This window comes from Mobula hypostoma, chromosome 19, assembly GCF_963921235.1.
Source record: "Mobula hypostoma chromosome 19, sMobHyp1.1, whole genome shotgun sequence".
Classification (NCBI taxonomy): domain Eukaryota; kingdom Metazoa; phylum Chordata; class Chondrichthyes; order Myliobatiformes; family Myliobatidae; genus Mobula; species Mobula hypostoma.
In genome coordinates, this window is record NC_086115.1 from 35,128,022 (window position 1) to 35,143,227 (window position 15,206).

Genomic DNA, 15,206 nt, shown 5'->3' on the forward strand with positions numbered 1-15,206 from the left:
TGGTGTTCCACAAGGATCTGTTCTGGGACCTCTACTTTTCGTGATTTTTATTAACGACCTGGATGTGGGGGTAGAAGGGTGGATTGGCAAGTTTGCAGACAACACAAAGGTTGGTGGTGTTGTGGATAGTGTAGAGGATTGTCGAAGATTGCAGAGAGACATTGATAGGATGCAGAAGTGGGCTGAGAAGTGGCAGATGGAGTTCAACCCAGAGAAGTGTGAGGTGGTACACTTTGGAAGGACAAACTCCAAGGCAGAGTACAAAGTAAATGGCAGAATACTTGGTAGTGTGGAGGAGCAGAGGGATCTGGGGGTATATGTCCACAGATCCCTGAAAGTTGCCTCACAGGTAGATAGGATAGTTAAGAAAGCTTATGGGGTGTTAGCTTTCATAAGGCGAGGGATAGAGTTTAAGAGTCGCGATGTAATGATGCAGCTCTATAAAACTCTGGTTAGGCCACACTTGGGAGTACTGTGTCCAGTTCTGGTCACCTCACTATAGGATGGATGTGGAAGCACTGGAAAGGGTACAGAGGAGATTTACCAGGATGCTGCCTGGTTTAGAGAGAATGGACTATGATCAGACATTAAGGGAGCTAGGGCTTTACTCTTTGGAGAGGAGGATGAGAGGAGACATGATAGAGGTATACAAGATATTAAGAGGAATAGATAGAGTGGATTGCCAGCACCTCTTCCCTGGGGCACCACTGCTCCATACAAGAGGACATGGCTTTAAGGTAAGGGGTGGGAAGTTCAAGGGGGATATTAGAGGAAGGTTTTTTACTCAGAGAGTGGTTGGTGTGTGGAATGCACTGCCTGAGTCAGTGGTGGAGGCAGATACACGAGAGAAATTCAAGAGACTACTAGACAGGTATATGGAGGAATTTAAGGTGGGGGGTTATATGGGAGGTAGGGTTTAAGGGTCAGCACAACATTGTGGGCCAAAGGAGCCGTACTGTGCTGTACTATTCTATGTTCTATTATGTAGAAAAAGGCAGGATTGTTCAATTTGGTGAAAATAAAGAAAAAACACTTTGTTAAATGGTGAGAGATTCGATATTGATGTTTAAAGAGACTTGGGTGTGTTTGTACAGAAGTCTGTGAAAGCCAACATACAAGAGTAGCAGGTAAATAGGAAAGCAAATGTTATGTTGATTGCATAACAAGTTTGTAAAAGGAGTAGTCTTATTGCAACTCCTAAGGACCAGGAGAAACCTGGAGTAATGTGCTTAAATGTGATTTTCTTAATCAAGAAATGACACACTTGTCTCAGAGAGAAAGATCCAGTTAAATGGTTTGATGTATGAGCAAAGATCATATCGACTTGGGTCTGTCTTCTGTAGAATTTAGCAGAATGAAGGGTCAGCCTTAAGCTTACAAAACTTTTACAAGGCTTGGTAAGAAATCTTGGCTATTGTAATCATCCTGGGTATGCAGGCGAATGTCAAAATCGGTGGAAACTTGGACAAAATAATACGAGATTTATGTAGAAAGTTTCGTGGCTATAACTCGCGTAATACCTACAACTACCTGTAAAGCCATTTACTAAAACTATACTGGGAGATAATATTGTTCAATACATTACTTGCGAACACTCAAACAATAGTAGTTTAAGACCGGACAGCTGGTTCCTGCAATTGGTCAGTCTAAGTTGATATCTCATAAAAGGAATGTAAAACTTAAACAAAAAAAAGTAAACGAACGCTGGCAGCAGAATTAGCATAAGGGAATAGAGTGTGGAGATCGAGCACCATTCACGAAATATCATGCTGCAAGTTTCAATAGCATAAAACATCGGGTGAGCGGGTGGGCACAGCAAGAGTGGAGCGAAGGCCGAAACAGCGACCCGAGTCACCATGTCTCCACTGATCCCCAGCGCCATGAACAACTAACAGTGGGGTCCACCGACCCAGCCGTACTCGCGGAGGAGACGGTACAGAGTGCGTGACCGCAGAAGCCCGTTTACCTGGAGGGTGAGGGTCAGCAGATGCAGAGCCGCCGTCAACAGCCGGAGACAGACGACAACAACAAGAACACCATCACCATCCTCAGCAACTGCCGGCGTCCAGCCGCTCCCGTCAACGCCGCCGTCGCCCGCCTCGGATTTAAAAATTCACCAATCGCCGGCCAGCAATGCTGCGGGGGCTCACGGGTATTGCTGGTGCGCATGTGTGTCGGTCCGGCCCGGCCCCCGTCTGTAAACTAGGCAGTGTTAGGTCTTTGGAAATTAAAGCTGAAGGATCCCTACTGAGATCAGTGGAAGCGATTGTGCGATTCCGTTCGGTGTTATTAGTTGTACTGTTTTGTTTCAGTCGGACTACTGGAAATAAACTAAGCTCGCGCAGAATTCTGGGAGTTGTAGTTTTTCCATCTCGGATTGTTACGGGTGACTGCGGGCCCAATTCGCCAGCGATCCTACTATTTCGCGTATGTTGTAGAACGGACGCTGGAGTCAAGCAGGATACGTCTTCAGCTCTCGGGAAGATTAAGCCATTGAACGAGTAAACTACCCGTCACGTGGTGGCAGCATGGCGTGTTTCGCAGATTTAAATATCGTCAATCTGGGTGATAGAAAACGAATGCAAACTATAATAGAAACTGCGGCGCATCGTGAGTATCGACAAAGTCAAACGAGTTAACTACTTGGGTATCCCTCGTTTCCAGTGTCTGATACTGTATGCTTTTTTGTATAGTTCATGTAGTCAGTGTTTTGCGTGTAGCGTAGTAAGTGATCCACGTGTCTGTTTAAATGCATCCATTTACAATTTAAACACTTCCCCAAATTGAAGTTAATAGGCTATTAGCTTGGGAAAGCTTTAATTAAATGGTATTTTTCTCTAAAACGTACTAATAAACGTTTTCTCCCCTTTGCATTGCAGTCTTTTTATTTAAAAATAAACTTTATTCGTAATCAAAATATACTGTATGTACAAAGAAAGAAACAGTGCAAACAGCTTTTCCATTCATGATCGCTACATTCAACAAATATTTTTAAATAACTAAAACAAACATTACACCATACCATTCTGTGGTCCCTGGGATGATATGTCCTTTTCATTGGCTTTGCCACTCAAGTGTGCTCCTTTGGCTGCAGTCACGGAAGGAGCCAATGCTGGGCACCTTCCTCAGAGCCTTTGGCTGCATCTAGTTTCAGTGCATTCCTTCGCATGCACTCCAACAAACTGAAATGTACAAGTCTCCAGCATTTCCTCACAGACATGCTGTGTTAGAAGATTAACGACTTTTGGGTAGATTTTTAACGGCACTTGATGTTTGTCTCGGTGTGTGTACCGGCGAAAGGCCCACAGGTCAAAGAGTTCCTTGTTAAACACAGCTGTTGAGGATGAACCAGGGCATAGGCCTTGACGTCTGTTTTCATACTCTCTCTGCAAATCTACAGTCTGCAAGGAGGTGGGTGACCATCTCTTTCACACCGCAGCTATCCCAAGAGCAGCATACATGGGGAGGAGGGTGATATGTCATCTGTACAGGAAGCTTCTTAACAGGGAGAACACACCTCACTGTCAGCTAAGGAAAAGAAAATCTTGATGTGATGTGGCGATGAGGGATTCTGCAAGATTGTTTGGAGAATCTGCTAATGGAACTACGTCACTCTATCCAAAGTTTCTTTGCAGTCAGTGGCTAAAGACTCCTCCCCTCTCCAGCACGTTATTTTCCTAAACTATCCTCTTAAAACCTCTCAAGTTATGTGTTACATCAGCGGCCACCTTCACCAATCATAGCTTAGCTGTGAAACACTATAGAACATTTGCTAAATTTCTGTGGCTAACTGTAGGGTCACCTTCATTGGTATCTATCATGTATCTTGTGTTAATGCATTTATGGCAAATAATTGGTGTAGATCAAATTGCTAATGGGCACAAATTTAAGCGCATCAAAATAATTACTATGAATGGAGGTGATTAGTATTTGCTGCATGCATATGGGTTGTTTTGGAACTTTAAAACTGAAGACTCATTTAACTTTTTTCCCAAGATGATACACCTGAGTATTCCCAACCACACTTGACCACTAGTGACAGGTGATATGATTAAAAGCCATTGTTAGTTTATAGATGCTAGAATCTGGAATAACACAAAAGACACTAGAAGAGCTCGGCATATTTGGTAGCACTCACAATGCGCTGGAGGAACTCAGCAGGTCAGTCAGCATCAGTTGAAAAGATTAGTCGACGTTTCGGGCCGAAACCCTTCGTCAGGACTGAAGGAAGAACTTTGGGAAGGGTTTGAAGAATGCTGGTAGTTGAAAAAAACAGTAATTTGAAAGACAAAGGGGTGGGGGAGGAGAAGCAGGGAGGTGATTGGCAGGAGAACAATGCGCAGTAGTAGAAGGAGGCGGAACTATGAGGGAGGTGATGTGAAATAGCGATAGAGGAAGGGAGGGGGAGGGAATTACCGGAAGTTGGAGAATTCTATGTTCATACCAAGGGGCTGGAGACTACCTAGACGGTATATGAGGTGTTGCTCCTCCAACCTGAGTTTAGCCTCATCATGGCAATAGAGGAGGCCATGTATGGATATATCTGAATGGGAATGGGAAGCAGAGTTGAAGTGGGTGGTTACCGGGAGATCCTGTCTGTTGTGGCGGACGGAGTGGAGGTGCTCGATATTGGGTAGCATCTATGGAAAGAATGGGACAGTTGATGTTTTGGATTGAAAACCTTTATCTGGGAAGGCCAGCCTAGGCAAAGGGTCTTGACTCAAAGTCAGCTGTCCAATTTTCCTCTAAAGGTGCTAACTGACCTACTGATTATCAGTTTATAGATCTTTTATGCAGTGTGTGGGCACGTGGCCAAGTGGTTAAGACATTGGACTAGCGACCTGAAGGTCGTGAGTTCGAGCCCCAGCCGAGGCAACATGTGTGGTGTCCTTGAACAAGGCACTTAATCGCACATTGCTCTGCGACAACACTGGTGCCAAGCTGTATGGGTCCTAATGCCCTTCCCTTGGACAACATTGGTGTCGTGGAGAAGGGAGTCTTGCAGCATGGGCAACTGCTGGTCTTTCATACAACCTTGCCCAGGCCTGCGCCCTGGAGACTGAAGACTTTCCAGGCACAGATCCATAGTCTCACAAGACTAATGGATGCCTTTATTTAGTTATTATTATGCAGTGCCTGATTTGCATTGGAAGAACTGGTTCTAAAGAGAATTACGGGAAAGACGTCAATAAGATTGAAAGAGTACAGAGAAAATTTACAAGGATGTTGCCCAGACTTGAGGACTTGAGTTATGGGGAAAGGCTAAATTAGTTAGGACTTTCTACCCTGGAGTGTAGGAGAATGAGAGGAGATTTGATAGAGGTAAACAAAATTATGAGGGGTGTAGATGGGATTTTTCCGCTGAGGGTGTGTGAGATTAGAACTGGAGGTCATGGATTTTCGGTTAACAGTGAAATATTTAAGGACAACCTGAGAGGGAATTCTTCACTCAGAAGGCAGCAGGCACTTTGCCATGGACTAGATGGATCAAAGGGTCTGTTTCTGTGCTGTGGTACTCTATGAATTTTTTCTCATTTTCAATTGCAAGTTTTATTGTTGTTAAACTTCTGTTGTTCCTCTCCATGCCTTGTGGCACATCAGGTGGCAACTTTTGATGTTTCCTTAGTATTTTGTCTGTTCCTTATGAGGCCGAGTTGTTAGCTTGGTGTTCAACCCAGCACAGATAGAGAGCGTGCAAGGAGCCGGACAGATTCAAACCCGGGACCTCTCGCCACGAAGCCTCTACGTAACCTTCTTAATTTAAAATTTTTCTTTGAATCCAGACAATGCAATAATAGAGATAAAACTGTCTATTCATTTTAAGTCTTCCAGCAGGGTGTTGTTGCTGGCTTGGGGATATTGAGATACGGAACTTAACGCAGAATGAAATAGACCATTGACTTTATCAATTGATATAACTAATAAAGTCAGTTAATGTCAGGATTTTCTAAAAACTACACTTTAAAAGGTATAATTAACTACTTACACAAACTATTTCAAATTAATTTTCTTTCTGTTCTTTAGTTGGTTACTCGACAGTTGCAATTAATCACGTGGTTGACTTTCAACAGAAAGGGCAGGTAAGGTAACTCAATCAATGAGTCTATTAAAACTTGGTGTGGTGCTACCCTTTCTAGCAGTTTGCCTAGTTACAAGTTTTACCACCTGGCATGTTTGGTGTAACTTCAGTTTTCATAAGTTAAATCAAAAACAATAACTATTTGCAGTCCATCTAACTTCAGGTGGGACAACTGAGTAGGAAGGCAATTGATATATATCAGAAGTACTTAGAGAGTATAGTCTCTTTAACAAGACCACATCCAGAATTTAATTGTGCAGGTTTGGTCTCCTCATGTAAGAAAAGATGCACATGCAGTAGAGGAAGTGCAGCAACAAATCAATCGATTTCTTCAAGGGATATCAGATTTGCATGATGAGAGACAGAGAAAAAGCAGGGCATTCTCCAAATAGAAGTTACAAATACATAACGTATAACATTGTAAAACTGTGTATAAGCTTATATGCCAATCAGAATTGTAGTAGGCCATGAGACATAGGTGCTGAATTAGGGCGTTCCGCCCTTCGAGTCTGCTCCGCTGTTCGATCATTTCTGATTTATTATCCCTCTCAACGCCATTCTCCTGCCTTCTCCCTGTGACCTCTAATCAGGCACCTATCGACCTTAGCAAGCTGATAGGTAGTGGAGTTTATGCACTTGCGTCCATTCCGATGAAGTGATTGTGAAGCTTATCAGCTGCTCCCTGAGAAGTAACTTGGATCTGCTTCATTTTGCCTGCTGTCACAACAATTCAACAGACATGCCGTTCGTTGACTACAGCTCAGCAATAGTTCCCAAGCATCTATTCTGAACCTGCCCCAGGGAAATGCATTTTTTTTAGTTGCAAAGCATGTTTCCTGGAGTTATACTATGCAACTAAGAAACAATTTGCAGATGGCACTGTGTGGCTCAGAGTTCACCACTGGCATTGCGTCTCCCATCTAAGTAGTGCATGCAGCCCAGGTTCCTGCAGATTTTCTGTTGAAGCCCATTTGAATGGAAACATAATGTGGTCTACAATGTATATTGTTCCATATATACTCTACATCCAATCACTGCTCTTTGTTCAAAGTAATTTTATTATTAAAGTACATATATGTCACCATATACAACACTGAGATTTGTTTTCATGTGTGTGATTTCATATATTTTCATGTATTCATATATTCCATATATGTCAAGCCACATTTCCCTGTAATCAAGTAATTATTAAAGTAAGAGACTGGAATTCACCTAGTCCCTTTAATAGCTACATTTAAATTAAATTTATTACCAATGATTTTAATTAATGAATAATTTCACTATATAATGTACGTACCAGCTGCAGCTGTAGCTTATAATTACTTTGCCTCATATACATAGTTTTATTGTTTTAAAGTGGAATTAATTCTATTTGGCTGAATATCTTAATATAATTTGAAATTATTATAAACAATTACATTTTATTCGAGTGAAACCAACTCACATGCATTAATTTAATTGATTCTTTCCCTTTTTGTATTTATTGTACTAAATATCTTTCTCAGGAAATTACAAATCCAGTATCCATTACAGAGCTTTTTCCATCTCCACCTATTGTGCAGGTATGTACGGAAAGTAATTTTGAAGAATGATTAGAATGACATGGTCATTGCTCTATCAAAACTCCTTTAAGGCTGACTAGACCAATTTTGAAGATGCAAGTAGTATTTTAATATGCAAAATTTTAGTGCTATACAGAAGTTAACAATAGTGTGATTACATATTTCAGTGTTCCAATACTGGTGATGTAGCAGCTGTATATTTTTATTTAAAATAATAATTTTTCTTTTCTCTGTAAGTTTGTTGAAATAAAGAATCTAAAGAAGTTGTAGGTACATTTTTATGTGATTAAATATACAAGAATGAACAGCTTTAAATCATTCTCCAGTGATCTCGTTGTCAAACTTCAGTTTTGTATTAAACAGTAGCCTTTCATTGTTTTGAGATTTCTCCATAAATGTGATTCATTGATGTATTTAATATTTTGAACCTCTGCTTAAGTGTATTATTTAATTCTTTGAGGATTATTTTTGCAAAGAGTAAGTATTCATATACTTTATAGATAGGGTTAAAACTATTGCTTGTACTTAAATTCATAATTATAACACCAAGTTTTAAGTACAAGTCTATTCATTATATGCAAAAAAAAAATCATCATTTTTAACATTGTTTATTTTCACTGCTGTAAGCTGTCTTAGTTAGTATTGTAGTGAATTGGCCTGCTAAGCTGTTCTCCTGAAGGGCAAGAATACTAAAATTAGCTATCACTTCTTCAGTTAAGTAAAGTAAGGTTGGTCAGGTTTTGAGGAATGTTTTTCTATGCAGTGAACCATACCAGAATTATTTGTGTGGTTGTAGATGGGTCATATTCTGCATGGAGGCCGGTGACCAGTGGTGTGCCTCAGGGATCTGTTCTGGGACCCCTACTCTTTGTGATTTTTATAAAGGACCTGGATGAGGAAGTGGAGGGATGGGTTAGTAAATTTGCTGATGACACAAAGGTTGGGGGTGTTGTGGATAGTGTGGAAGGCTGTCAGAGGTTACGACGGGACATTGATAGGATGCAAAACTGGGCTGAGAAGTGGCAGATGGAGTTCAACCCAGATAAGTGTGAGGTGGTTCATTTTGGTAGGACAAATATGATGACAGAATATAGTATTAATGGTAAGAATCTGGCAGTGTGGAGGATCAGAGGGGTCTTGGGGTCCAAGTCCATAGGACACTCAAAGTTGCTGCGCAGGTTGACTCTGTGGTTAAGAAGGCATACGGTGCATTGGCCTTCATCAATCGTGGGATTGAGTTTAAGAGCTGAGAGGTAATGTTGCAGCTATATAGGACCCTGGTCAGACCCCACTTGGAGTACTGTTCTCAGTTCTGGTCACCTCTCTACAGGAAGGACGTGGATACCATAGAAAGGGTGCATTGGATATTTACAAGGATGTTGCCTGGATTGGGGAGCATGCCTTATGAGAATAGGTTGAGTGAACTCGGCCTTTTCTCCTTGGAGCGACGGAGGATGAGAGGTGACCTGATAGAGGTGTACAAGATAATGAGAGGCATTGATCATGTGGATAGTCAGAGGCTTTTCCCCAGGGCTGAAATGCCTTGCACGAGAGGGCATAGTTTTAAGGTGCTTGGAATTAGGTACAGAGGAGATGTCAGGGGTAAGTTTTTTACGCAAAGAGTGGTGAGTGCGTGGAATGGGCTAACAGTAGCGATGGTGGAGGCGGAAACAATAGGGTCTTTTAAGAGACTCCTGGATGGCTACATGGAGCTTAAAAAAATAGAGGGCTATGGTTAAAGCTTAAGCAGTTCTAAGGTAGGGACATGTTCAGCACAGCCTTGTGGGCCGAAGGGCCTGTATTGTGCTGTATGTTTTCTATGTTTTTATGTTCTATGTTTCAATGAAATTAGCCACAATTAGATAATACTGAATCTATTCAATTCCACTCAGTTTTGAGGAACAGCTTTGGTGGGCATATATGTCACCATATGCACAAATATTTTAATTTTTTTCTCCAAATGTATGACCATGTATTGTGCTGAATTTAGGAATGTACTCAAAATAGATATGTAGGATTGAATATTTGAACATAATAATCTTGTTAAACTTAAAGCAATGAATGCTACCTATTGAGGTTATCATAATGACATTAATTTTTTGAATGTTTAAGAGTGCATTAACTTGTATAATTGATCATCTTTACTCAATAGATTATGTATAATATCTGACTGACTGTACTATTGCAGATGCTTTTAAGTGCTCTATAAAATCTTATTTTGGGATGGTGTTTGTGAATGAATGATTCCAGCTAAAGGAAAAGTACATTTTTCAGTGACTTAATATGAGAAACAAATAAATATAAAACTGATGACTTTAATAGAATTTCTGTCAAATAGGGAAAATCGAAACCAATTAAAATTCTGACCAGACTTACTTTGATTGCGTCTGATGTTTCACATTACAATCAATTGGTAAGTGCTAACATTTCTTTTCTAAGCTGTGAGTTTGGTAAATTAGTCATTTCTAATAGTTAAGATTATAACTTGATTGCAGAGATTTACAAATATGCTACCAGGAATAAAAATTGTAGAAATGAAAAAAGATGGATGAACAATAGAGATTGTTGAAAGTTACTGAAAGTCCAGAGTAACACATACAAAATGCTAGAGGAACTCAGCGGGTCATGTAGCATTTATGGGGAGGAATAAAGAATTGGTGTTTTAGGCCAATAGACTTAATCAGGACTGGAAATAAAGGAGAAAGAAGCCAGCAAAGGAAGGTAGGGGAAGGGAAGGTGTTGGGTGAAACCGTGAGTAGATAGGTTGGTAGGTGGGTTGGGAGGGAGGATGAAGTGAGAAGCTAGGAGGTGATAGGTGGAAAAGGTAAGGGCTGAAGAAAGAGAAATCTGATAGGAAAGGACAGTGCACCATGGGAGAAAAGGGAGAAAGGGCCGCAGAGGTATGTGATATGGAGATACGAAGAGAAGGAGTAAGAGGGTAGACTGCTTCCAGATCGTTGGATGTTATACTTGTCAATTCCCAAACACACTTTATTTCACCTTTTTTGTAAAATGTTACACAGTGTACAATAAATTTCCAATGAACCGACAAGATTAAAAAGGAATACAAAATGGAAAAGGTAAAGGGCTAAAAAAGGAATCTGACAGGAAAGGAGCGTAAGCCATGGAGAAAGGGAAGGAGGATAGGCACTGGAAGGAGGTGATAGACAGGTGAGGAGAAGAGAAGAGTCAGAATAGGGAATGGGAAAGGAGAGGAGGAATTAGCAGAAGTTGGAGAAATTGATGTCCATGGTGTCAGGTTGGAGGGTAACAATGCTGGTCGCTCCTCCAACCTGAGAGTGTCCTTGTCGTGGCATTAGAGGAGACCGTGGAACGACATGTCTGAATGGGAATGGGAAGTGGAATTAAAATGGTAGGTCATGGAAAATCCAGCCTGTTGCAGATGGAGTGAAGATGCTCAATAAAGCAGTCCCCCAATCTATACCTGGTCTCACAAGTATGGTGTGATTCTGGTGCTTATGCCTGAAAGAATGGGAGAGACAGAAAGTTTCGCCACAGCAAAACCATTCATGAATATATATTTACAAGGTTGTGATCTGTTAGTCTCTGTGTCTAGTGATGGATGTTAAGATTAGGCTGATTTAAGTATTTGTAGACCAGTGCAGATAGATTGGAAATTTATCACATGACCAAGAATTCCTGTGAAATATATGTTTATGATGATGTGGTTTGTAACTGACCACGATGCAGAAAGGCAAAAAATTGGATGGCCTATTGAAGCCTATTTTTTCTGCTCAGGATCTTGGTCAGATCCTTACAAAGAACAATAAGGATCCAGGAGCTAGAGGAGTAGCCAGAGAAATGAAGTTAAATGCCCTCAAAGTTTATATGGAAACTTTCCTCAGTGAACAGCTTTAATTAGCCAAGCAGAGTATTTTTGTTAATTGCATTTGTTGAAGTTGAAACTTATATTAAACGAATGGCTTTATCTTTTTTGTTATGTATCAGATCAAAAAGAAGTGTTTCTTCATTTTATTGTGTACACACTTATACAATATGTAAAGAATGATCAATTCTGAGATAAATTACAATTCTTAGTAATAATGTTGATACTTCTTAAAAGGTGCAGTTTGTTTTCATGATGCCAATTGTATCTGTTTAACGTATTCTATTGTCCAAAGTGCTAAATCTAATTCTGCTTTCTATCAGGTGTATTGAGAGCAAAATTCTAAACTTTTGTACATTTTCCTTTCTATTAGTTGCAGCCTCATTGAAGTGAATGTACTGTATTAAACACTGAAACTTGTTACGTTGCAGAGAACTGCTTACCCTCAGACGACGCCATATGACATTATAGCTGTGGAACCCAAAACAGAAAAGTTGTTTCATGTAAGTGAACTAGAATCAAGGAGATATAATTAACTACAATGTACTTACATATGAAACAGTTAAAATAATTACCTTGCATTTCAATGTCTTAATTTCATAGTCATAGTCATACTTTATTGATCTGGGGGAAACTGGTTTTCGTTACAGTTGCACCATAAATAACAAATAGTAATAGTAATACTACTATTAGTAAATAGTAAATAGTAATAGTCATGGAAATAATAATTAGTAATAGAATAGTAATAGAAAAATAGTAATAAATAGTTAAATAGTAATATGTAATTATGCCAGTAAATTATGAAATAAGTCCAGGACCAGCCTATTGGCTCAGGGTGTCTGACCCTCCAAGGGAGGAGTTGTAAAGTTTGATGGCCACAGGCAGGAATGACTTCCTATGACGCTCTGTGTTGCATCTTGGTGGAATGAGTCTCTGGCTGAATGTACTCCTGTGCCCACCCAGTACATTATGTAGTGGATGGGAGACATTGTCCAAGATGGCATGCAACTTGGACAGCATCCTCTTTTCAGACACCACCGTGAGAGAGTCCAGTTCCATCCCCACAACGTCACTGGCCTTACGAATGAGTTTGTTGATTCTGTTTGTTTGTTGAATTTGTATATGACCTTTTTTTAATTGCTGATAGCTAAATTAACAAATAGATTAACTAAGCAGAAGATCCACTTTTCCTTTCCGTAACCCTTTTCCAAATCCATTGTGGTCTGGTATGACATTAATTGGTTGTTGCTATTTTAAGTTAGATAATACACAACATAAAGACCGTGCTGTGGGCCTGGATCCTCAAAGTGAATATGAAAGGGATCATTACTATAGATTTATTATAGGTATAGCCTCTGTGTTGCCCTCCAATCCATGCTGTTTGGGCAGCCTCACTGTTGTCCCCAAAGCTTGATGTATCTGGTATTTGCTGTAGAAATCTGGAAGCACATTTCCTGCCCTTTCGAGCTGGGGTAGCCTCGTTATATTAACTAGCTCTCTTTAATAGTTAGATAAGGCTGGTGATGATTAGTGTGTGGCTTTAGTGAGCTGGCCAATGAGATCTCCATTACTGGCTTAGAAGTTTAATAGAAGTTTGTCAGTAGCATCATTGAGAGATTGGAACGGCGTTTCGCCATTAGGGCCAGCAGTGCTTTTATTTTAAAACCAATTGCAAGATCCCCACAAAATTAGATGTTTGATATTTTAATGCTAGAAAGGAATTTTTAGAACACACACTGTTGTGTTCCTCAGCTTTGCTCCTTGCAGAAGCCTATCTTCTTATCATGCTACTTCTAGCAATTTGTATGCAGCTTTAGCAATAAGCAATGAGCTGGAGAAGCTCAGCGAGTGGAACATCTGTTTTGTGGTGGGGACTGGCAGGAATGGTGGTTGGAGAGAAACTGTTGACATTTCGGGTCAAAACTCTGCATCAGGACCATGTAACTTCATGTGCCTCTGCACAGTCTGATTTCACTGTTTATTTCTTATCAATACCTCCTGGGGCCTAAAAAACCAGTCTAACCCGATCAGACTACTGCTAATGTAGAAGATGTAGTCACCTTGTTGAATGGTCTTTACTTTAAATAATTATTAAATACATTATAATATATTTTGAAGAAGTACTTGCATCCATGCAGAGGCTGGGAAATTCAACTAAAAAGCCTGAAAGAATTGATCATAGGTATATGAAAGTCATAATGAAATATGAGTGAAAATAGATAAGAGAAAGAAATGACAATATGAAGAATACAAAGGCAGGGTAATTTTGTCAAGAGATGAAATGGAATAGTAACTGATCAAGTTACTAATAGTAAGTGAATGGTAACTTTGAGTAAGTGATCTATTTTTCATTAGCATTACGAAAGTGAAAATTGCTTTCTGGAGAAATGGTGGTTAATTAGTTAAAACATACTTTTTTTATTTCTGTCAATAGAAACTTATTTAAAATACAAACTATTTATTAACAGGTGGCTTGTATGACTTTAGACGTTGACCTAATTTGTATTCAAGGAACAGCAAAGCTACCATTCCGTATTACCCGGCCTCCTGTGAACGGGGTACGTATTATTTGAACAGCAAGAATTGTATTAATCCTTTAACATTTGGGGGAAAAATACCTCTTTCATGTGTGTATTGTGTTTTTATTCCCTTTAGGAAGAACATTAATTAGTGAAATAAAAACTGAAAATGATAGAGGGGGGAATCTCAGCAGCTCAATTAACAGCTGTGGAAAGAGAAACGTTTAATATTTTAGATCTAGGACCTTTCATCAGAATAGAGAGAAAAAGTTTGTTTTGGTAATAGAGGTGGTGATGGAGAGTGATTACTAGAACAATAGAATTAAAATTAATTGGGTAATGAGTTTATTATTGTCACATGTACCAAGGTACAGTGGAAAACTTTGTTTTGCATGCCATCTAGGCTGAGCCTTTCATCTAATCAAAAATGTATTGTGATAGTACAAAATAATTTAAATGAAGTATTACAGTTACAGAGTAAGTATGGGCAGGCATTAAGGTGCAAATCCATAACGAAGTGGATTGTAAAGTCACTTTAAGATGATATACGTAATTTATTACTAATATTGTATAATCTAGTAGCTTACTGAGAGGTCCAGCAGACCAGACAGCACAAATAGAAAAAATTAAAAAAGGATGACAGGCAGAAATGACCTGTTCTCATACAAAGAAAATGTCCATTGTCTAAAGTTGAGAAATTGATATTGGGTCATGCAGGCTGCATGGTGCCCAGACAGCATGTGGGGGAAAAAAACAATGATAACATTGTGACTTTTGAATTGTTAATGATGAGGAAAGTTTTATTTTAGCAAAAACACTAATAACAGGGTACAAAGGCAAAGTGGCAATGTTACTGAATGAATTCTTTTCGCATCCTGCAGTCATTGTTAAACGTATCTGGTTCGCTTGTTTGATTTCCAGTGTTGTCAGCTGTTAACCATTTTTATTTGAAAAAGGCTTATCAAGCTTCATTGTTCAGTGGCTGTGGTGCACTTCTGTCATGTGTATTTTATAAATTATCACAAGCATTCATGTTCTTGAATATTATCTTATCTAAGATTATTCTTTGTACTTAGCAATTCAAAGTATTTCTATGCTTTCAATGGAAAAACTTGATTGAGTGATCTAAGATGTTGGTTGGAGGGTTAAATATTTCTCTTTCATGTAAGTTTCTTGCTAATTATGGTGCAAATCTAAAC

The 15,206-nt window shown here is 39.5% G+C and overlaps 2 protein-coding genes across 6 annotated transcripts in view; one reads left to right on the forward strand and one right to left on the reverse strand.

The window, feature by feature from the left end:
- Positions 1-2,095, reverse strand: part of LOC134358954 (kinesin-like protein KIF20B) — a 93,468-nt gene extending 91,373 nt beyond the window's left edge. For 4 of the 5 annotated variants that reach the window (XM_063071664.1, XM_063071666.1, XM_063071665.1 and 1 more), the window contains exon 1: positions 1,967-2,095. The gene's annotated coding sequence lies outside the window, so the exon portion shown is untranslated. The remainder of the gene's footprint in view (positions 1-1,966) is intronic. The other variant, XM_063071667.1, reaches the window with a different exon arrangement.
- A 99-nt stretch (positions 2,096-2,194) lies between these two features.
- The window catches only part of rpp30 (ribonuclease P/MRP 30 subunit), a 38,514-nt gene continuing 25,502 nt past the window's right edge, over positions 2,195-15,206 (forward strand). The window contains exons 1-6 of the mRNA XM_063071669.1: positions 2,195-2,610; positions 6,025-6,080; positions 7,585-7,641; positions 9,980-10,054; positions 11,920-11,991; positions 13,957-14,046. Of these exons, the coding sequence (XP_062927739.1) occupies positions 2,529-2,610; positions 6,025-6,080; positions 7,585-7,641; positions 9,980-10,054; positions 11,920-11,991; positions 13,957-14,046 (432 nt within the window). The 5' untranslated portion in view covers positions 2,195-2,528. The remainder of the gene's footprint in view (positions 2,611-6,024; positions 6,081-7,584; positions 7,642-9,979; positions 10,055-11,919; positions 11,992-13,956; positions 14,047-15,206) is intronic.